The sequence below is a fragment of the Schistocerca serialis genome, chromosome 3 (genome assembly GCF_023864345.2).
Source record: "Schistocerca serialis cubense isolate TAMUIC-IGC-003099 chromosome 3, iqSchSeri2.2, whole genome shotgun sequence".
Lineage (NCBI taxonomy): Eukaryota > Metazoa > Arthropoda > Insecta > Orthoptera > Acrididae > Schistocerca > Schistocerca serialis.
In genome coordinates this window covers 295,026,987-295,051,258 of record NC_064640.1, presented here as the reverse complement: position 1 = coordinate 295,051,258, position 24,272 = coordinate 295,026,987, and the positions used below count along the sequence as shown (strand labels likewise).

General features: G+C 37.7%; 1 protein-coding gene across 34 annotated transcripts in view; it reads right to left on the bottom strand.

The window, feature by feature from the left end:
- The window catches only part of LOC126470085 (twitchin), a 515,873-nt gene that overhangs the window by 350,350 nt on the left and 141,251 nt on the right, over positions 1 to 24,272 (bottom strand). For 22 of the 34 annotated variants that reach the window (XM_050097601.1, XM_050097605.1, XM_050097618.1 and 19 more), the window contains one exon: positions 9,918 to 10,004. The exons of the other annotated variants lie outside the window; for them this stretch is intronic. In XM_050097601.1, coding sequence (XP_049953558.1) covers positions 9,918 to 10,004 — 87 coding nt within the window. The remainder of the gene's footprint in view (positions 1 to 9,917; positions 10,005 to 24,272) is intronic. 34 annotated transcript variants of the gene reach the window in all.

Sequence of the window (24,272 nt, the reverse complement as noted above, 5' to 3'; positions counted from 1 at the left end):
AGATTTTCTTCTTGTAAAAATTTTCTCAATTTCTCATAAAACAGTGTGGCAGTTTGAGAATTCACAGAAAGTTTTTCACCACAAATTTCAAGCTGCTTTATGCTGTATTGCTTCTTCCACTTATCCAACCATCCTAAACTTGCAGTAAAATCGTCATAACCTTCCTTTAACTCATTTCCAAAAAATACAGCTTGCAGAATAGGCCCTGAAACGGGGTTTCCTTTTTATCTTTGTTGAGTAAACCAAATGAACAAATCTTCACTCATTTTTTCATACTCAAATTTCTTCACTGACTTCTGTTTAGTGATAAAACACTTCTTTGATGAAAATTTGTCAATTTTGTCTCTGTTTCTATGCCAGTCTCCAACTGTCACTTCACTGACTCCATACTCAGCATCAAGTTTTTAAAATGTTTCTCCTTTGTCTAGTCTTTTTTCAAAGCCTACAGTTTCACATTTAGCAGCACAAATTTTCTTTTACTCCAACCACTCATTGTAATGTATGAATTAAAACATCAAGAAACACACAGTTACATGTACAGTACACAGTACATATGTACAACACTTTAAAATCAATGTGACATGGGTGGGCTCACTACAGTACAGATGTTACTTCACAACCAGCTAAAGTACATACAACAATGGTCAGCCAATGTTGTAAAATGTGTACTGTATTGTTACCTATGCATACTGTATTTTAATGAGCACTGTTGCTGAGTAGGCACAACACTAGGGGTAACAATAAGGAGGGTATGGACTGTACAATTAATTGTTACATGGTCCCAGTTAGTGAAAGGCTGACAAAGAAGCACCCTCCTTGAAACCCAATGGTACCAGTCCATCTGTAATAGAAATGCATTAGCAGTCTGATGCCAAAGTTATTTCTGTGCATTATGAATGAAAACTCTAAGTATGACAGCTTTACCTGTACCATACATGGAAACTGAAAGAAAGTTCAAAATGTAACACATTGGAAGCTGTGTAAAGCATATGTATGAAAATGGGTTTTTACTCTCGTTTTATGTAAATTTTAATTTTCTTAAGACCAGCTCAAATCAGACGGAACCTTGAAATTCCATGGTTCAAATTGCCAGGGATCTACTGTACCTGCAAATTTTGTGCAGTGGTACGAGGGAGTGCCATGAACAATACATTAAAAATACTGACCAATGGGGTGTAATCACTGGGGTGGGGAGTGTTTAAAGGTCACTTCTTTTGTGGTTGTCTTGAATAACTCAAAAACCATAGATTTGCATGAAATGTTCTCCAGAACAAAATCAAACTACATTAAATCTCCTACAAGAAAGGTCCTACTCATTTTTCTCTAGTGCTAGTAGTTTCTGGGTTGCAGGAGATGGAAAATTTTCTGCTTATTAAAAATATTGTTTTAATGGTCTAAAATTGATGTTTATCTTTAAATGAAGTGGGTAAAAACAAATAATAAATGTGTGTAACATGTCTAAGTGCAGTAGATCCTTATTAAGGGATAAACTGTATTCCAGGGCGTAACAGGGTGGATGGGGGAGGGGCAGGGGGGGGGGGGGGGGGGGCACAGGGGAATGTGTGAAATGGAAGCACGGGGGAAGATAGGTCACTGGAGTGTGTTCATTCACTCCCCTTCTTCATAGGTCTAAAAACTTAAGATTGAGCAGGTGATTACCCACTCTACGTATCCCAGTATGTCAAAAGAAGCAACAACAGGACGTTTCACAAAGTTATACTGACCCTCACAGTATGCCTTATTAATCACTGGCAACACAGTGTATAGACATGCAGGGTGTGTTTGTTTTCCACAGAATACATCAACACTACATGGAATGCAGATACGAGTTTTGTTAATAATGCTAACACAAGGAGCACGTGTACAGAATCTACATAAATCTCTGCACACTGTTCTACATTAGTAGAGAGGAAAATGATTCTTAGTCATCCTATACGCCAGCTGTAGTTTACTTCCAGGAAAGGCAACTTCCCACACCATGAGTGTGGTTACAGTCAGACTTCACTTCCTGAGCATTTCTTGCACAGTTATCTTGTGTGGACAAACAAAACAACTTCACTGAGCTCGCATTTATATAGTAGAGTTATTTTAGTTTATTAAATGAGTATTTATTTGCATTTGTTAAGTGAGTTTTTATGTAAAATCCATTCCTGTAAACACTGTCTGAAAAGTTTTTAATTTGTAAGAATGTTGTTGTCAGTGATCTATGTAGTGTCGGTGGAAAAGGGATTGGACTTGTAAATGTATCACCTTGCTGCTCTCTATAATTGGCAACATATTATAAAGCCATGTAATTTTGTTGTAGTCGTTTGATGGTGAATTAATGAATGACAAGAAAGTTCTTGCACTTCTCCCATCTTTAACTGTTTTACTGGTAGACTGCATACATCTTTTTCATTCATGAATTTCTGGCACTTGCAGAGAGGGCAGCACTGAGTGGAGCCACTTGCCACACATCCACAGTATATCTTCGAAGATGGGTATGAATATGTCTGATGGAATGGGACTGATCATGTTCATGTTTAGAACAGTAATATGCTGTAATGCACTGCTTGACTTATGCTGAAATATTTGGAGTTCTTTAATAGCTAGGTGACCTACCTCTGTTGCAGAGGGGGACAATTTCAGCCTCTGGGCCTCTTCAGATGTTGGGAGAGCGGAGATTGGTGTGAGGCTTTTCATACCCCTCATGCTGTGAAAATTATTCCAGACAGTGATAGTGGAGACAATGAAACTGACATTACTGAATTATATTGACAGCATGTTACATTTGGAACAAGCTCTCGAATATGGTAGACAGCTGACAGCTCCAACTGTTGAGCTTTTTTTACATAATAGTTCACTTAAATAAGTACTCATTTAATAAAAAGAAAATAGCTACACTATATAAACTAAAGTTCAGTGAAGTTATTTTGTCTATTCACATAAGAGAACTGAACCAGAAATGCTGAGGAGGTATAGTCTGTATGTAAACTGAAAATGCGAGCAGCACTTGTGGTGGGGGAAGTTGCTTTTCCCAGAAGAACACTACAGCTGCTGTACAGGAAAACTAAGAATCAGTTTCCCCTCTTGCAGTATAGGATAGTGTGCAGTGATTTACACAGATTCTGTCCACATGCATTTCTTGCATTAGTATTATTAATAACTCACATCTGCATTCCATGTAGTGTTAATGCAAAACAAAGACTCCACAGGCATGTCTGTGTACTGCATTGGCAATGATTCATAAGGTGCAATGTGCAGGGTCAATAGAAGTTAATTAAACACCCTGCAATTGCTTTTTTTATGTAATTGTGTAGGCAGCATGAAGAATCACCTGCACAATCTTCAGTTTGCAGACCTATGAACGAGGGAAGCGCAAGAACATAATCGGTGACCTACCTTCCCTTGCACTTATACCCCACACATCTTTCCTTGCACTTCTACCCCATACATCTTCCATCCCACTTCTACCCCACACATCCCCCCACTCCACTCTGTTGCACCCACAGAACACAATTTACCCCTTAATACAGCTCAATTGCACTTATATGTGCTACAAACATTTAATATTTGTCTTAATCCACTTCATTTAATGATAAACATAAATTTTATACCATTAAAACATATTTCCAATAATCCACAATTTTTTCCATCCCCTGCAATACAGAAACTACTAGTCCTAGAGAAAAAATCCATTTGGCATTTTTTGTGGGAAATTTAAGGTGGTTTAATTTTGTACTGGGAAATATTTTAACTAGAAGCCTCCGTTTTTCAGTTATTCAAGAAAAATATAAAAAGTGACCACTAAACATCCCCCGCCCCAATGTTTACACCTCATCAGTCAGGATTTCTAGTATGTTGTTCAAGGCCCCCTTTCCTACCACTGTACAAAAATTTGTGACTACATAAATTTTTACCAGTTGAACTTAATTGGTCTTCGTTGACTGGATTAAATAGTCGCTGAGTAACTAAACTGATTAACCATATAAATCAAATGAGTAATCACTACAGAACATAGTCATAAAATCACTTAAATAAATTATTCTGATAATCCACAACCCTCACACTCCATGTGTGTACACTTTACTTAATTAGAATGAATCTGGTCGGGAACACTTAACTGCAGCACGGAATCATATGAATATGGTTCTGTGCTACAGTACCAAGGGTCAGACAGGGCCAGTATCACAAATAAAACTATCTGCACTGTCCACAAGTATAGGAAATATCATAATATAGCATGCAATTTGAGACTCTGGCTTTGATTAAATGGTAAATATTTCCAACACATTTATGGAGTGACAAAATTTAAGAAATTAATCTGAAAGGGCAATAAGAATGGGACACAGATGTAGCTGCAATATTTGGAAAAAGGTTTTGAAATGGGACGAAGTTTTTGAAGTGGGAGAGTCAACCTGTACAGAATAGGAAATTCACTATTTTACTGCACAAACTACCACCTTTTTTTCCTTCTTTAGGTCCAGTAGCATAATGTATGCTAGATGATGACATGATTATTAGAAAGATGCACCAGAATACCTACTTATAATAATTAATCTTTATTAATCAGAGACTATTTCAGCAACTGTTGCCATTGTCGACTACCTGGTTGGTTGTTGGTTGTTTTGGGGGAGGAGACCAGACAGCGAGGTCATCGGTCTCATTGGATTAGGGAAGGATCGGGAAGGAAGTCGGCCTTGCCCTTTCAAAGGAACCATCCCGGCATTTGCTGACTCCCGGCAAATACAATTTTGTTGAGAACACGTATAAATGTGAATAACATTTATATTAAGGTGGTTATATTGTGCTCACATCCATAATGACATGACATCCATATTACATCATTAGTCAACTGTCTTATAACTGTCAATGTTTCGGTTAGATGGTAAATGACATAAATATATTGGAAATAATATGTTAATTACGGTTTGACAGTAGTTTGACAGTTCTATTCTTATGGCGCTAGAGTATACAGATGAACAGTAATATTATTTTATCAACTATATTTTGTCACAGTTATCTTTAGTTTTTGCATATGTTATTTCTGATTTATCCATTTTCGTGTTCTAAAAGTTCAATACAGTATTTGAGGTAGTATTTGTGCCTGAATTCTGTATGCTTGTTTAATATTTCTTGTGGGTATTTTTTCTTGTGTATATAGAATTCCAATTCTTCGAGAATGTTCATTGCAAAACCTTTTTGTATTCTGTACAGGATTTGGAGGGCATTTTCGATTTTATCAGCAGTGTGGTTTTGATTTTCCAAATTTAGAAACAAGCCCGACTGATTATTCTCCCTGTTTCTTATGTGTTGCTTATATTTGTACATATGTACTTGATACCCTCATGTTGGTAGATATCAAAAATATCCACCAAAAACTCTACTAACTAACCATAAAATAAATTTCACTTTGGAAATGGAGAAAGATTTAACTAGCTAGAACTAGACCATTAACTATCTAGACTTCACCACTGGCAAAACAATAATCACCACAAATTTGATATCTATAGAAAGAATACCACTTCTGACAAAATTATAAATGCCAATTCCTGTCATCCATAGTTGCATTAACTAGCATTTTTTCCATTCAATGATTACTCTGTAGAGTAAACCAGCAACTCAAAAAGAACTTTACACACTTTGTTATATAGCCTATACTTTGATCACAACATAATCACAAAATTATGCTACAGCTGTAAAACACCAAAGCAAAACACATTACATAATGAGAAATGCCTAACTCGAGAAACAATACCTAAACAAAAAATAAAATAAATACCAACAGTGTACATTGATAGAATTTCCAACAAAATTATTGCAATCTTTAAAGCCACAAATATTCAACTACACTTTAACACCAATAACAAACTCTCAATAAAATTACTTTCCACCACTACTAGAATATCCACATGTGATAACGCAGGTGTGTATAAAATCACTGTGGCAGCTGTAATAGCTTTTACATTGGCCAAAGAGGAAGATATTCTAATGTCAGATGTAAGGAACCAGTATTAGAGAAAGTGAGAATAATCAGTTGAGCTTCTTTCTACATTCGAAAAATCAAAACCATACTGCTGATATAATAACAAATACATTCCAAATCCTGCAGAGAATAGCAAAAGGTTCTGCAATGAATATTCTTGAAGAATCGGATACCTATACATACATGAGAAAATACCTACAAGAAATATTAAAAAAGCATACAGAATTCAGACACAAATACTACCTCAAATACTTCATTGAACTTCTAGAACATGAAAATGGATAAACGGGAAATAACATATGGAATAACTAAACATAATCATGACAAAATTTAGTAAAATAATTCTGCTGTTCATCTGTGTAATCTTTGTAAACATATAATACCATAAGAGTACAACTATCAAACTACTGTCAAACCATAATTAATGTATTATTTTTAATATAATTACGTCACTTACCATCTAATCAAAACACTGACAGTTGTAAGGTAGTTCATTAATGATGTAATATGGATGTCACATCACTCTAGACATAAGTACACACATGCTTCCCCTCCTTGCTTCCAGACTTAGCAAGTGACTTTGCGGTCACTTTAATATAAATGACATTCACATTCACATGCTCTCACCAAAATTGTATTTGTAGGTGCTTCACAATGCTGATAAATGCCAAAATAGTCTGTCATTAATACAGATTAATTATTATAAACAGCTATTCTTGTGTATCTTCCAAATAATCTATTACCACTTGCTGTTATGATGCCTATAATCATCAGACACAGTTTCTCTTGAAAACTGTCTTGTTTTGTAATGTATAATTATACAGAGTTCATACAACTATTTGACTTTAAATGATTGATGATGATTAGAGAATATACAATAAAAATTATGGCAAATAAGGAACTGCCCTTTCGATTGGTACAAGGAATAAAAATTTTTTCCTGAAATTGAATGAAAAAACATAAATTACAGTATTTTAAGAAGACTGGAAACTATTTTTATCTCAGTAAATGGGACTGAATTTTTGAGGTATCTTAGTTAAGTGTCTGCTACTTAAAACCACTTCTTTTACTGACATTTTGAGAATGACATGAACAGTGAAACTGGTTGAAATTTTAATATGCGCCTTAATATCTCTCTTCGAGAATGATTTAAAAATAGCATACTTTAGTCTGTCTGGAGATACACCTTGCAGAAATGATGTGTTACATATATGATCAAAAACGACTATACCAGGAGAATTGTCTATCAATATTTTGCCTGAAATATTATCTGCACAATTATTTCATGCCCCCTTTATGAAATGTTGGAGTATCATGAAATTAGCTCAATGGTTGTGGTACTGAGTTTCACTTATGCAGCAATGCTTTTCCTTTTAGATGATTGTATTAAATTTTTCCATTATGTTTGAGACTACTCTTTTATAATTACAAAATCATCCCATTCATTTACAGACTTCCAAACTTCACTTCTGACTTCTATTCCTCAAATTATCCTGATTTTATTTTCAGAATTAATTTTTAATGCAGTTTAAAAACTTTTTTTAATAACACCTCTCTATACCGAACATTTTCTTCAGTAATATGAAATCAGTAGAAACCTGAGCTCATTGTTACCATTTCGTACATTATAATTTTGTGCTACATTTTTTGCCAGCTCAACTTTGAAGTAAATAACACTTTGTTTTTACTAAAAATTCATAAACAAATACATGGCTAACTGTTAACTTTGCTTCAATTGTTTCAACAACATATGTCAAATTTGCTCCCTGCCTCTCACTATCACACCCAAGTAATTATAATTTGAAAATTGTAATTAATAATATTTACAAATTTATTTGGAAAAACACACACCACTTGAAAATATGTAAACAAAGAAGAGTGATATTAAGGCGACAATATTGTGCTTATTCATTACTGTTAGAATTGTTGACCGAAATTTCTTCCCTTTTGCTCAAACAGTTAGTAAAGCATGCTATCACAATTTTCTGAGGTATTTCAGTGAGGATGTAAGGCAAAGTTGTCCAGATATGAGTCACAGAAACAAAGGGGTGCTCCACAATGACAACACATGTCCAGATAAGTTGTGCTTTGTGCAAGTTTCATTTTCTAAAAGTAAGATGCCAGCAGCTACCAACCCATTGTACGTATCAAGTATCAACCGATGTAGCTTCTTTCTCTTTCCCAAGAGGAAAGTCAGTTTGAAGAGGGAAAGATTTGATACAGTTCCTAAAATGCAAGCACAACTGTAGAAAAGGCAAAATGCCCTAACAAAGTATCACCAGGAATAATTTCAGAAGTGACAGTAATTCTGGCAAGTACACATGCTTACTGAACCAGGTTTAAACTGAAAGTAATGTTGTAGAACAAGTAAAAAGTAATTGTTGTAATTAATACATTTCAGAAAATTTTGGATAGATACTCTTAAATAATGGTGTCACCATATTTTTAAATCACTGGTACAGACAAAAATATTTATTCACGCATTAACAGGAAATTGTGCATCACAATATATTCATGGGCACAATAAACTCCACATCATTGTTATGTAAAATTCATTTTCAGACATACAAATACTCCTGGAATATGCATGCAAAGCAAACCTGGACTTTAGCTAAAACTAATTAGTTAACATATGCAGTAAAGTAATGTGATAAAATTCAGTATACTTATTTATTAATACTAAGAACAGTATAAAATTTATATGTCTGTCAATCTGATTTACACATTATGTTGTGTTATATCCTGCGACTGGTGTGGTGTCACTGCGTATGCATGTTTGAATTAGTTGTCAACTGTATCAGTGCTGGCCGGTCACTGGAGGCTGCCTGTGGAAGGTGTGCACAGGGCTAGGTCTCCACCATAACGTCTACTGGCAACCCACGCATATATATGCACGGAACAACACTATCCGTCTCTCTTGTGTGTCTTCCAGTGTGCTGTTCATATCAGTGTACTGTGTCTTGTTATGTAGGGATTCATGAGCTCTGTTGTCCATTGTAGTTGAGTGCTTCATGAATAAAGCCGTATTTGGGTTACTTTGGACTGGTCTCATGTACTACTTAGTTACAACACAATTGGATACCATCCTTGTCACCAACTGTGTCATAACTATGTATTACATGAGACCAGTGCAAAGTAACCCAACTATTACTTTATTCATGAAGCCCTCAACTACAATGGAAAACAGCCTCCATTTAATCACCATGTAACACAACACAGTACACTGATGGGAATGGCACTCTGAAAAGGCACACAAGAGAGCTAGTTAGCACTGCTTCTTGCATATATATGTGTGAGTCAGTGGTAACAATGTGCTGGAGAATGCATGCACACCTCCTACATGCAGCCTCCAGCAGCTGGACCATGCTGATACAATTGGCAACAGAGTCAAACATGCACACAGTGACACCACATTCAGTGCACACGTAGTAGTCACAAGATATAAGATGTTGTGTTAATTGCAGTGTTTTTAATGACTACTTAGGTATAGCCACAGAGTAATCTAAATACATGTATTTATTTAAGGAAAGCAAGAAGGAATTAGACTATAAGCATGTATTCTTGTCAGGAGTTCAAAGGGCTTCTCTGTCTTCTTTAACAGGCTTCAAAACACAAAAGGCATGCCACTGGAAACAGTGAGAAACTGAAGTGGCTTTTCAGCCACCAAAGAAAATTATTAGCCAAGCTCACTTCTGAAGCATCATACACCATCATGTAAGAACGTATAATTAGTAAAGATAGTTAGTTAATTGTACTAGAAGAGTTTATAATAGCTGCTTCTCTCTAACAATGTATTCTACATGCTTAAGAGTTCCACTAACGGACCCTAATGGACTGTTTGAAGTGTCTGGATTCTGTTGTATCTACATCCCATTGTTGTGAGTAAGAGTGAGTCAGTGAGAATTATAAAACTGTATTACTCAATTGTAACTGAAGTCATACACAGAATTACCTTAAGAGGCTCCAATTTCTTTGTTGGTTCAACTTTGTTTTCTGGTGGTTTCTCCTCAGTCTTTGTCTCAATGATTTCCTCAGTTTTCTAAAGATATCAGTGAATTATGTTGTCAGTGTGAGCATAAATCAGTACTGACTGAGTGCAGAATGTGATTAAATCAAAATGATTTCACAGTTCTGAATAAGAGCATGCTGACAGAATAGGGTAATTGTAACTTATGCCAAAATAAACAAAAATCTTCCATGATGTGCAGCCACATATGTCCTTCTATACAGGAAAAAGTATAAAAATTATGATTCATGTGTCTGTAAATGTTTTTTGTGATGTGTCAATGCAATATAATCTTCACAGTTTCATTTCCACAAATGTTTCAGAAAGGTGTTTCTCTCTTTCTCTTTCCATGTTCTGGCAAAGTGCTAGTGTATCACAGACCAGCTCCTTATGTAGGTATTGGCGGCAAGCATTTAATTCTTGTAACAGTTACTCCACAACAGTTTAACAACGGCCCAGCTGACTGTTCATGTAGCTCGCAACTCGAGTCTGTCACCACCACAGCTCTGCATGATGCATCTTATAGCATCAAAGTCTGTGCCAAGCAGCAGAGATGGCAAAACTCTTATCTTCATTAACAAGATTGATCAATATTTGTATCTTGACTGCCTCCTTAGTAATGCCTCCTCAATAACTGCCTTCCCAAGTCCTATATTGCATACATGTTCACTGCTATGTACGTGATACAGTGCTGCAGTTCTTCCACATAAAATTATCCACATTTGCATGGAATGTGAAGGCCCCTAGAGTACAAATTCTTAGATTATCTTCCACACTGCCCAAAAGATTCCTTATTTTTGCTGGTGGTCAAAATATGGGCTTGATAATTTTCTTAGGCAGAGCATGCAAGGTTCAAAACGTAGTTCTAGTAAAACCCATGCCTCTTGGAGGGGAACTGTTGTGAACAATAAATTGACACCAAAAGTCACCAATATACCTCTAGTTTTTGGGATGTCAACAAGAAAACAACAACATATCTCCCATGTGATGGAAACTACTATGAAAAAAATCATGGGGTTCCAATGGGCTTGCCTCCATCATCTGTCATGGTAAAGTTTTACATGGAAGAATTTGAAAAGATTGCACTAAGAACAGACCTACTACAGGTACACTGACAACATATTCGTAGTTTGGCAATATGGGAGGGGCTCTTTAGACAAGTTCTTCAACCACCTCAACAAGATTTATCAAAACAGTTGCTATACCACCAATGTTGAGGGAACAACTGCCTCTGGTTTTTGGATGTCCATGTAAAAATGAAACCTGATGGCACTCTGAGGCATAGATTTTACAGGAAACCACTCACAAATCCTGTATCTTCCAGCAACTAGCTGCAATCATCCAGGACAGTGATACTCTTGTCTGACAGCCCTGGTGCCCAGAGCAAATGTCGCATGTGATGACTGCAATGTATTGATGACACTGGTCCATCTAAAAAAGACTTTTGTTTCCTATGGCTACAGACATAATGAAATTAAGAAGACTCTGGGGGCACAGAGACACAATGACAAGAGTAAAGAAGGAGCAAACAATGAAAGGGAAAAGAAGATTGCATTCCTGCAATAAGTTGGTGCAGCCTCCACAAGAATTGGCCAAACTCTGCCTAAGAAAGGTATTATGCACATATTTCGAAAACTTGCAAATACAAGGAAGCTTCAGGACATATATCATATTCCATGCAAACCCTGGAAGTCTTACAGCAGACAAATGCAGCACTGTCTCTCCTTGTGTTGCACTGTAAACATATATAACATAAAGCTAAGGCAGGACAATAAATCTGCACTGACTGAGCACAGCACAGCATAATGGAAAAGTACACGTTCAATTTAAAAAAGATAACTGTCAGCTGCTCAGCTAATGGTTTCTGTGAAAGCATTTTTAAAAAGGCAATCAACATAGAACTGTTGACAAATTTGTTAACCAAGGTAAGTGTTTTGCCCTCAGACCAGCTAAATAACCAACCTTTGAAGAAATAAGATGGCAGACTCAGTGGGGTGCATTGCACAGGGAAGTGGTGGATAGATAGTGTATGTGAATTGCCAGCTATATAAATGACTGGCCAGGCCACTGTTAAACTATTGTGAAGCACCTGTTGCAAGATTTAAATGCCTGCTGCAGTACCTGTATGAGGATGTGGTCAATGATACACTGGCACTTTACCAGAAGATATAAAGGGAGAGAGTAGTGTTTCCAAAATGTCATACTCACACTCTGATCTAATACAGCAAGAAACCTGTGAAGATATCATTACATTATGATTCTTACAAATATTTTTGTAATACCTGACAACGAACTGAAAAATATTATAACAGAATAGCTGTGAAACATACTGCTAGTACATTTATGCACTAGAAGTATATTTAATGTAACAACAGAAAAGATACACAGAATATTGATTTAAAAAATCTAAAACAGTAGATACTAACATCCTGCATGTTCTCAGAGTGGATCTTTCACTCTGCAGCAAAGTATGCACCATTTTCAGAACTCGAGCCCAGTATGGTACACATTTTTAACCTGCCAGCATGTTTCAGCATACTTATTATTAAGCATCACATTACATTAAAAGTATGTGTTCAGGATTTGGCGATTATTGATCAAACCGATAAAAAATTTCTGAGAGCCATAGCATTAATTACATACTTCACAAATAAAACACATAAATCTAGATGAGGTTGATATCATTTGAGCAACACCAATAGCTGACATTTTTTTACTTTCATAGGATTAATTACAGATGAAATATGCTATACATTTGCCAAAACCTTGTAATATACTCTAATACATTTTATTCAACACAAATGTCAATTTTTATTGGTAAATAAAGTGCTGAACACACTGGGTAGTGGACTTACGTATATTTTTCAATCAGTAAATAAGGGGAATACCTACTGTTCACAATACATTATGTTACTATTGTAGTCAAAATTCCACACAGACATATCCTCCTCAATTCATCATGTGTTAATACGAATACAGAGATAAGTCAACAGACAATACTTCAAGATGTGAAAGGTTTATCAAATATATATTTTGTAAGCATGGAATCCATTCCAAGACTTGGCCAAAAAGTCATGGAATACAATTTAACAGAAGGGGCAAAAATTAATTGGGCCAAAAAATTAACTGTATGCTGGAAACTGTTAATAATAAACAATGTGTAGTTGCTGTTGTTTCAGCTCCTACAATTATGCCAGTAGAATCTGTGCAAAAAGATAATTCTCCCACAACTGAAGCAAAATCTGCTACAAATTAATCATATACTCCATAGACAGTAATGAATTAAACTATGTAAATTGTGGCCTGTTTTGGGATGTAAGATATTTGATGTCACTGACAACAATTTTACACTCCAGAAACTATATTTCTAGAAGACCCAGGGAGCAGGATATGACTTGTTTACGTATTATCTTTCTAACAGACTTCAACAGGCAGATATACAACTTACAGATAGAGTTTAATCATCAACTCTTCAAAGAGACCTTCGTTTTTTTCTTAATACACCATTGGCCATTAAAATTACATCAGGAAGGATAACAAATAATGTAACATTATTGCTTATGGATGTACAATACAGAAGGAAGAATCCATGATTAAATTTGAAGCTTATTTGGGTTTATACAGGATATGAAATTAAATACACAGAGGTGTCATTTCCAGTAGCAAAACTGACTCTTGCCCAGCTGGGCATCAGGTCAAACTAAGCTTGGATGACAGACAGGAGTAATGCCATTCCATGCTGGTACAGCTCTTTGCCAGATTCCATTAATCGTATGTGGTCGGCAAGTGGTGGCATGCAAGTCACTCGACAACCCACAAACAGATATTATCAACAGGTGAGAGATCTGGATAACATTCTCGACAGAGCAACAGATGAGCACACACTGCCACAAGGTAGGTAAGAACAAAACGGAAAACATGGTCTTCTATTAACTTGTTGAAAGATAACATTATGGAGACCTCAAAGATTGGCCACAGGTGCCAGCCAGAACAAGTCAGGAAATTACCACTAAGTGAACTATATGTGAGTGTGTTTTTCACCCAAAGGCAACTCACACCATCATGACAGCTGCTGTACCCCATGACATTAAAAATGCAATCTCGCTACATTCAGTCTCCTTGGAGCTGCCATGCATTCATCATGACGCTGTACACAGAACTGAGACTCATCTGAAATGACAACATCTTGCCATCCATTTGTTCAGTGTTGTCATCTACATCTACATGGATACTCTGCAAATCACATTTAAGTGCCTGGCAGAGGGTTCATCGAACCACCTTCACAATTCTCTATTATTCCAATCTCGTATAGTGCGCAGAAAGAATGAACACCTATATCTTTCTGTACGAGCTCTGATTTCCCTTATTTGATCGTGGTGATCGTTTCTCACTATGTAGGTCGGTGTCAACAAAATATTTTCGCATTCGGAGGAGAAAGTTGATGATTGGAATTTCGTGAGAAGATTCCATCGCAACAAAAAATGCCTTTCTTTTAATGATTTCCAGCCCAAATCCTGCATCATTTCTGTGACACTCTCTCCCATATTTCACGATAATACAAAATGTGCTGCCTTCCTTTGAACTTTTTCGATGTACTCCATCAGTCCTATCTGGTAAGGATCCCACACTGCGCAACAGTATTCTAAAAGAGTACGGAAAAGTGTAGTGTAGGCAGTCTCCTTAGTAGAGCTGTTACATTTTCTAAGTGTCCTGCCAATAAAACACAGCCTTTGGTTAGCCTTACCCACAATATTTTCTATGTGTTGTTTCCAACTTAAGTTGTTCGTAATTGTAATACCTAGGTATTTAGTTGAATTTACGGCCTTTAGATTAGACTGATTTATCGTGTAACTGAAGTTTAACGAGTTCTTTTTAGCACTCATGTGGATGGCCTCACACTTTTCGTTATTTAGGGTCAACTGCCACTTTTCGCACCATTCAGATATTTTTTCTAAACCATTTTGCAGTTTGTTTTGATCTTCTGATGACTTTATTAGTCGATAAAGGACAGTGTCATCTGCAAACAACCGAAGACGGTTGCTCAGATTGTCCCCCAAATTGTTTACATAGATAAGGAACAGCAAAGGGCTTATAACACTACCTTGGGGAACACCTGAAATCACTTCTGTTTTACTCGATGACTTTCCGTCAATTACTACGAACTGTGACCTCTCTGACAGAAAATCACAAATCCAGTCACATAACTGAGACGATATTCCATACGCACGCAATTTCACTATGAGCCGCTTGTGTGGTACAGTGTCAAAAGCCTTCCGGAAATCCAGGAATACGGAATCGATCTGAAATCCCTTGTCAATAGCACTCAGCACTTCATGTGAATAAAGAGCTAGTTGGGTTTCACAGGAACGATGTTTTCTAAACCCATGTTGACTGTGTCAATAGACCGTTTCCTTCTAGGTAATTCATATTGTTCGAACACAATATATATTCTAAAATCCTGCTGCATTTCGACGTTAATGATATGGGCCTGTAATTTATTGGATTACCCATACTACCTTTCTGGAATATAGGTGTGACCTGTCTTTGGGTACGGATCTTTCGTCAAGCGAACGGTTGTATATGATTGTTAAGTATGGAGCTAATGCATCAGCATACTCGGAAAGGAACCTAATTGCCTGGACCAGAAGGCTTGCTTGTATTAAGTGATTTGATTGCTTCACTACTCCGAGGATATTTACTTCTACATTACTCATGTTGGCAGCTGTTCTCGATTCGAGTTCTGAAATATTTACTTCGTCTTCTTTTGTGAAGGCATTTTGGAAGGCTGTGTTTAGTAACTCTGCTTTGGCAGCACTGTCTTCAATAGTATCTCCATTGTTATAGTGCAGAGAAGGCATTGATTGTTTCTTGCCACTAACATACTACACATACAACCAGAATCTCTTTGGATTTTCTGCCAGGTTTCAAGACAAAGTTTCGTTGTGGAAACTGTTATAAGCATCTTGCATTGAACTCTGCACCAGATTTCGAGCTTCTGTAAAGGATCACCAATATTGGGGATTTTGCGTCTGTTTAAATTTGACATGTTTCTTTTGTTGTTTCTGCAACAGTGTTATAACCCCGTTTTGTGTACCAAGGAGGATCAGCTCTGTCGTATTTGGTATAAATCTCCCAACTGCTGCCAATACTATTTCTTTGAATTTAACCCACATCTGGTCTACACTTATATTATTAATTTGGAATTAGTGGAGATTGTCTTTCAGGAAGGCGTCAAGTGAATTTTAATCTGCTTTTTTGAATAGGTATATTTTTCGCTTATTTTTCGAGGATTTGGGGATTACAATATTCAGTCTCGCTTGTTATTAACTCAGGATTATTGATTGCTAACAGGTCAAATGTGTTATCACAACTGTTTACTATTCGCATGGGCTCATGAACTAACTGCTCGAAATAATTTTCAGAGAATGCGTTTAGCACAATTTCAGATGATATTTTATGTGTACCTCCGGAATTAAACATGTATTTTTGCCAACATATCGAGGGTAAATTAAAGTTACCACCAACTATTATTTTATGAGTTGGGTACGTGTTTGAAATCAAACTCGAGTCTTCTTTGAACCTTTCAGCAACTGTGTAAGGAATCTGCAGCCTACACGGTCGCAGAACCATCTGAGCCTCCGATTCAGACCCACCACTCAGCTCTGTGCCAGAGGTCCACAATCGGTCCTGTCGACTATGCTACAAATGGGCAGCTCTGCTTTCATCTTGCAAGGAAGACTGGCAGCCTTCACCACTTCTGTTAGCTGCTCGAAACCAGAGAGAATATCTTCTGATCCAAAGTGACACACATCATTGGCACTGACATGAGCAACCACCTGCAGTTGGCTGCACCCTGTGCTCCTCATGGTATCCGGGAGGACACTTTCCACATCTGGAATGACTCCAGCCGGTATGCACACGGAGCGCACATTGGTTTTCTTACCCTCCTTGTGAGTCAGGTCCCTAAGGGTCCCCATAATGGGCCTAGCATTGGAGCTCCCAACTGCCAATAATTCCACCCTCCGCGATTGCCCGGATCTTGCCGGCTGAGTGGTTTCCTCTGAAACAAGACAGGCGACAGCATATGGCTCAGTGACAGTGTCAGCCACAGACAGCACCTGGAACCTGTTTGTCAGACAAACCAGGGAGACCTTACGTGCGGCCGCCTGGGAAGTCTTTCGCCGGCTGCTTCGCCCTGGGGCGACCTCCCACTCGACCACAGGTGAGGGGTCGGCCTCAGTGCAAGCAGTAACTGGGTTTGCCACTGATGAGGACCGATCGGAGGACTCTGATGTGCTGGACATCCATTGGATCATTGAGTGCACTACTCTCAGCGAGCCTCAATTTGATGCCACATCAAGGGAAGCCATAACAATGGTTGCCGAGCAGACAGCTCCTAGTGCTCCAGGCACCACTGCACTGTCTGTATGCATACTTGTCATGCTATATGCTATTGGTTAGCCTTGCCCACAATATTTTCTGTGTGTTCTTTCCAACTTAAGTTGCTCGTAATTGTAATACCTAGGTATTTAGTTGAATTTACGGCCTTTAGATTAGACTGATTTATCGTGTAACTGAAGTTTAACGAGTTCTTTTTAGCACTCATGTGGATGGCCTCACACTTTCTGTTATTTAGGGTCAACTGCCACTTTTTGCACCATTCAGATATTTTTTCTAAACCAGCTTTCCTGACTCAGGGTATGTGGCAAGTCTGCATAATCCTACATGGTTGAGTGCTAGTCCTGCGGGGTTGCTAAGGTTAAGCATGGCAATGAGTATGTTCCTCCTGTACCTATTAATTGCATATTCACATGACAGTAATAGGACCAACCAATACAAGCAGCATTATTGTGGAACAACAAACAGCAATCAACACAGGCAACGATCCTGCTGCTGTCAAATTCTGGCATGCTGGTAGACTTTCTCATTCTTACATAAGGATTATCATGATCTTCTTGCAAACAAACAACATTCAAATGTTATTTTTGCACAAGATACCTGCTGCGTAATTTTTCCTTATATACAGAATGTAGATGGCATTATCCTTCCCTACTTTGTGCAATTGTGCTGAAATGCTAATCTACTGTGTATCCAAGTTGCATGCCATGGTGTTGCAATTTTAATGGAAAGCCATATATTTACAAATGACATGCCAAGCTCTATATCAGCAGCAAGTACAATATTGTTTGCAGATGACACCAGTCTGTTTAACAGGAAATGAATGAATCTGACTTATAGGAAAGTGTCACAGTGGCAACAGAAGAAGCAAACAATGGCTTAGGCACAACAGACTGATTGTAAATGAAAAAAGGATTAACTTCAGCCATATGATGAACAAACTAGGAACCAATTTAACAGTAAACCTTGGGCAGTGTTCAGATCTGGCAAACAACTCACATTAAAATTTTGAAAAATGTGGTTGGGTGAACATTTAAGGCTGGAGAAATGTACGTAATTGTTAAACAACAAAAATTATGTCTGTATTGTTATGTTTTAAGAACGCTTAAATATTTCTGTAGTACTGATACAGCGTTGTGTACTATTTTGCATTCATGCATAGGATATTATGATAGGGAACAGTGTTTTGGTGGAATATCAGTCTGGCTAAAGACTCATATATACTTCAAAGAAGAGAAATAAGAATCATCAGATGGGTCACACCGAGAGAATCACGTACGTATATTTTCAAAAAAATAATGACCTCAGCATTTTTCTATATTTATAAATGGTCAATTACATAGCTTGGAAACAAGAAATATTGACAATTTTCATAAACAAACACAGAAAAGCTATGTATCAAAAAAGTGCATTGTATTAGGTGAAAAATCTTTTTAGTGCATTTCCTAAGGAAATACAGGGTTTGTCTGTAAAGTAGTGAGACTGGGTCTGGTAATAAAAAATTAAAAAAAAAAAAAAAATAAAAATAAAAAAAAATAAAAAAAATAAAAAAAAAGTTATATATATTGATCCAAACAGTACATATTGTTAAAATTTTTCAAAATAGTCTCCTTGAGTATCAATACACTGCTTTCAATGTGATTCCCAAACTGCAAAGGCTCGACAGAAGTCAGTTGGTGTCACCTCTTTCAGAGACTCTGTGACTGCCTGTGGATGGCAGGAAAATCACTGAAATGGTGACCTTTCAGGCTTCTCTTGAGCCTTGGGAAAAGAAAAAAGTCTGGTGCACTCATATTTGGGCTCTACGGTGGCTGCTGCAAGGTTGCAACCCCTTTCTGGCCCAGGCAGGCAGTCACAACAAAGGTGGTGGAGCATTGTTGTGGTGGAATTTCCAGCAATCAGCAAGCTCCGGTCATTTCCATTTAAAGACTCTGTGGAGCTGTGCAAGGACTTCTTTGTACAAAACGTCATTGGCAGTTTGTCCTAAAAGTTCAAAGTCTTGTATTTTTTTCCCAATTTTGGCCACATTTTTGTCCAAACCACACGTTGCACATCATCCAGATTGCTCCGTGTCTTTAACAAATGCTGTCTGTTCTCGAACTCCTGTACAGCCTGGGTCCTTGACAGGCATTCATCTTTGCAAGCCTCCTTAACCAAAGAAAATGTGTTGGAAGCAGTTTCGCCCAGGTGAAAGCACAATTTAATTGCATAGTGCTGCTCCAGTGAATGCTCCATTTTTCACGTTTTCTGCTATGCCCAAAACTTAAAACCAGCTTCTGCACGAGTCATGATCTTCACTGTGTCAGAGTCTAGACATAACTGCTGCACAGTGCACTGATTAGCTCTGAACCCCCCCCCCCCCTTCCACATATATACACACACACACACACACACACACACAAATTGCTCTGCCAGAGAGTTTCATTGCTTTATGGCCAAACTCAGTAAAAATAATTTCAGAACTCCATAAATTTTAAAAAGAACTAAAAGTATTAATTAGCAACACACTATATTTTACTATCTTTTGGTATGGTTTGTAAGTATCAGGAAACTGATATAATACAGTGTATTCTGAACAATGTATTTCCTCTATTTACTGACTGAAGAATATATTACTTTTCATTACCCACCTTGTCTTTTTTTTTTAATTACAGTTATGTTGAGGGTTTATGCAGGCAATGGTTACATACTGGGATGACTATAAAAGTCATAGGTCAGTAAAAGCAATGTGTCTGACAATATGGTTGCCTGCATCACATAAATGCTAGAAAAAAAATTTAATAATACACCTGAGGCCTACACTTAAGAAGCAACTCTTGTGGTAATGTACTGGTATGTAACAAATTCACCAGCACTTTAACCTTTCAATGCAATATATTTAGTACTCAACAGATAAATATAAGAACTGAAAACTGATCTTCAAACAGAAAGTCTATTGAACATATACACAGAAATATTATTAAATCTCATTTCACTACTCACATACGCAATTATAATTAAATGTCCTTTCATTGCATACATAATTATCTGTTTGTGTACTTCTCAAATTATATGGCATGTGGGATTTGTCCAACATTACAGTAAATATCTTGAACCTGGCATATCCTCACAAATGAACATTCATAGCCATAATTTAAGGGATCTTAGAGATAGATGTAACAAAACACAGCATCTAAAACAATAAAACTTTTCAAGGTATGTGACATCATCATGTCATTATATAGCCCAGTGTTTTGACCATTGTTGCAAGATGTCTTCAACATCAGGTTTACTACAAGGTCAATGTCACTTCAGAGATTATATAATGATATTTCGCCATCTCCAGTTATCAGTTGTCAAAAACATCACTGGGTCTAGATTTCTAGTTAGAGCTGTGTATGCTCCTAGATATGCTTATGCAATTCCAATGTACATCAGAGCAACATCAGGGAATCCTTCTGTCCCAGTTCAAGCATACAAGAGTGTGGTGAGAGTATTACCTTGTGCAACCCAGTATGGCACAAGTGTCCGATTACAGACACCATTGGGTGCTTGCACCTAGATGGTTGACCACGAATTAGGATGTCGCTTCAAGCCTCAATAATTGGCTCTGGACTAAGAGGCCCTGAAGTAATTGGTGGAAACTTAGCATCCAACTGCTTTCTCTGCATCATTTATTCCAAAACCATTTGATGAACAGGGCATGTATACCCCCTATGTGCTGGACAGGTGAGGGATCAACCGTTTTGTCCCAACAGTCCAAGGTCAAGCAGCCAATTATGTACACAGGGTGTAAACTGCGAGAAGGCAGACAATGTGAGATTACCTGATTTGTCTTTTCTGCTTGGCCTGGAAAGCTTTGGTGTTGGTTTGGATCTATGAGGTGAGATTCTTGGCTTTTTCTGGCAAGGGGGAACCTGGGCTAGAAAGTGGATAGAAGTGGTAAGTGGAGACCCACCTATTAGTGTAAGGATCCTGTGCTTTTCTCATGGGAAATTGGAGACTATTGCGGCAGCACTGCTCCACATGCCTGTTGGCTTTGACCAGCAGGTTTCAAAATCTGTCAGCTAATGGTGGTGGTGGTGGTTAGTGTTTAACGTCCCATCGACAACGAGGTCATTAGAGACGGAGCGCAAGCTCGGTTTAGGGAAGGATTGGGAAGGAAATCGGCCGTGCCCTTTCAAAGGAACCATCCCAGCATTTGCCTGAAACGATTTAGGGAAATCATGGAAAACCTAAATCAGGATGGCTGGAGATGGGATTGAACCGTCGTCCTCCCGGATGCGAGTCCAGTGTGCTAACCACTGCGCCACCTCGCTCAGTGTGTCAGCTAATGGCTACAGGGTCAAACCCAATTTTTCTGAGTTGTGTCATGGTGGCCAAATATGGAGATCTGTAGGGTATCAACCTGTTGAGATTGAGGCTGCTTTATACAATTGGATGCAGGTGTAAAAACCTTCCACAGTTAGAAGTCACAATAACGTCAAAAATGTTAAAGAACTTGATTATTGGTTAGATGACTGGATAGGGTTAGGTGGAGAGGGGGCTGACACCCTGTAGAGCAGGGGCAGCCAAGAATTCAACTGGCAAGCCATTCCCTGGCTCATGTGCCATAGTGCTCAGACTGGCTGCACCCTTCCCCCACTGCCATGCCATGCTGTCAGGGCTTGAGGAGGGGGAAGAGGGAGAAAACCCAAACATGCCATATTTAGATGGCAATGCAGTCACACTGCATATGATTTGGTTTCATATTTAATATTTCTCAACAATATAGATCACAAATGAAAGAAATGTTCAGTATTATTTAATTACTTTTGGCATGCTGAAGGCACAATTTTTATCTGGTACAAACTGTCAGCATATGGACAGACACAGACAATTTCACAGATATTTGCATTCAAGTTACCACATAGCAGTGACTTATTTAGTTTCATAACTGAAAAAAACATCTTTCACACATATCTATTAATTGAAATATTGTAGCACTTTTGCAACCTCCTTATGGAGGCCTGGAAACTCTACCTGAAGAAACCAAGGTAAACATTGAAATTACACTGCAGATCAATCAATCATGCGATCTGCACATGCACACGGACACTTTCAACTGAAATGGCAAACAGTCTCAAAAACAGCTCGAAAATAAGACTGGAAATGGCCTCAAAATGTATAGAAAATTATCCTTGTAATTTTTTAAAGGCCATAATGAATTCTTTGAAACTCCCATATTTTTTTAAAGCCAGTGAGCTTAGGGAACTGGAATGTATTTTTGTCACAATTTATCCCTTCTACAATGTGATTTTCTTTTTAAATGCATCCCCATCAAATCATAAATATGTTGTTTTGCATCTTGTAGTGTCTTACTGTGGGCAGTGTGCACACAAGTAACATAAAATGTGAGGTCTGCAATCCATTCTGGATGTTCTAACTTTAGTTTCTGCACTCTGTTTTCACTTGTAAATTCAATTATCAATGTACTTTGTAATAATATATAAAATCTCTATACATCTCATTCAGTTCCATCGAAAACTGTTGCAACTGACAGTGGAATAATCCACTTCAGGCTATGGAAGATGTTCATAGGTTCAGTGGCTGGTTGCACAAAAACAGGTAGTCTAGTGATCTGTCATCAAAGACCTTTGCAATTGAATAGGAGTGGCAGAAGAGAGGGGTGAAGGAGCAGTCACATAATCAACAGGTACCACAAATTTGCTATGAAATGATTTTACAACACTGTGCAGAAAGATTTAAAAATTTAGTTGACAACAAAAGAGCAAAAAATTACAGTGATTGACAGATGGGGTTCATTGTTCTGCACATCAAGAAGCACTTGTTGATAAATTTGTTAAAATGGAGCACATGATGGAATTGATGGTTGAATAGTAAAATTCCTGAATGAGATTTTCACTCTGCAGCGGAGTGTGCTCTGATATGAAACTTCCTGGCAGATTAAAACTGTGTGCCCGACCAAGACTCAAACTCGGGACCTTTGCCTTTCACGGGCAAGTGCTCTACCAACTGAGCTACCGAAGCACGACTCACGCCCGGTACTCACAGCTTTACTTCTGCCAGTAACATTCCTGAAGTCTCACACATTATTCCACTGTCACTTGCAACAGTTTTCGATGGAACTGAATGAGATTTTATATATTACTGCAAAGTACATTTATTAACTCGAGAGGCATCCCTGCTGTGATTTTTCAATTTAAAACCTGTTATTATTGAACTTACAAGTGAAAAAGCATCAGTATTTTACAGGGATGTATGGCACCTGACATTTGTAAGCACAAGCATTATTGTCTTGCAACTATACACCTCAAGTGGAAAGGATAGTTCCATGAAGAGATTGATGGTGTAGTTGTGAGATCCCTACTATCATCAGTTACAGCAGGCACCTTTATTGTGATATTCAGACTGCATAACAGTACCATAATGTTGTTTTCAGTATACAGATAATATCTTTGTCATCTGCCCAATGGTGAAGTGGAACTAAATAACTACCAACATAATCACATTTTCTTGTTCTCAATGTGAATGTGTACAAAAAGCCTGACTGGCTAACAATGCCACAGAGTTTACTGGAAACACACCACTACTGACAGGTACCAGTACTCCACATCTCACCATCACCCTTGCCATGCACATCTCACCATCACCCTCACCAGAAGAATTCTACACTGCACATGTTGAAAAAGAGGGCACACTGAGTCAGTTGTCATACGACATTTGAAGGCAGAATTGCAGACACTATCATCTACTTTCAGAGCCAATGAGACTAGAACTATACACCACATTTTGGTAATGCAAAATAAAGCCTAAACAATCTCTTACCATGTGTGTAAGGAGTCTGCAAATGTATGGGAAAAGTTTTTATTTGTGTGGGCGTTAAGTTGTTCTACCAAACAAATAAGAGAATCAAATATGTGT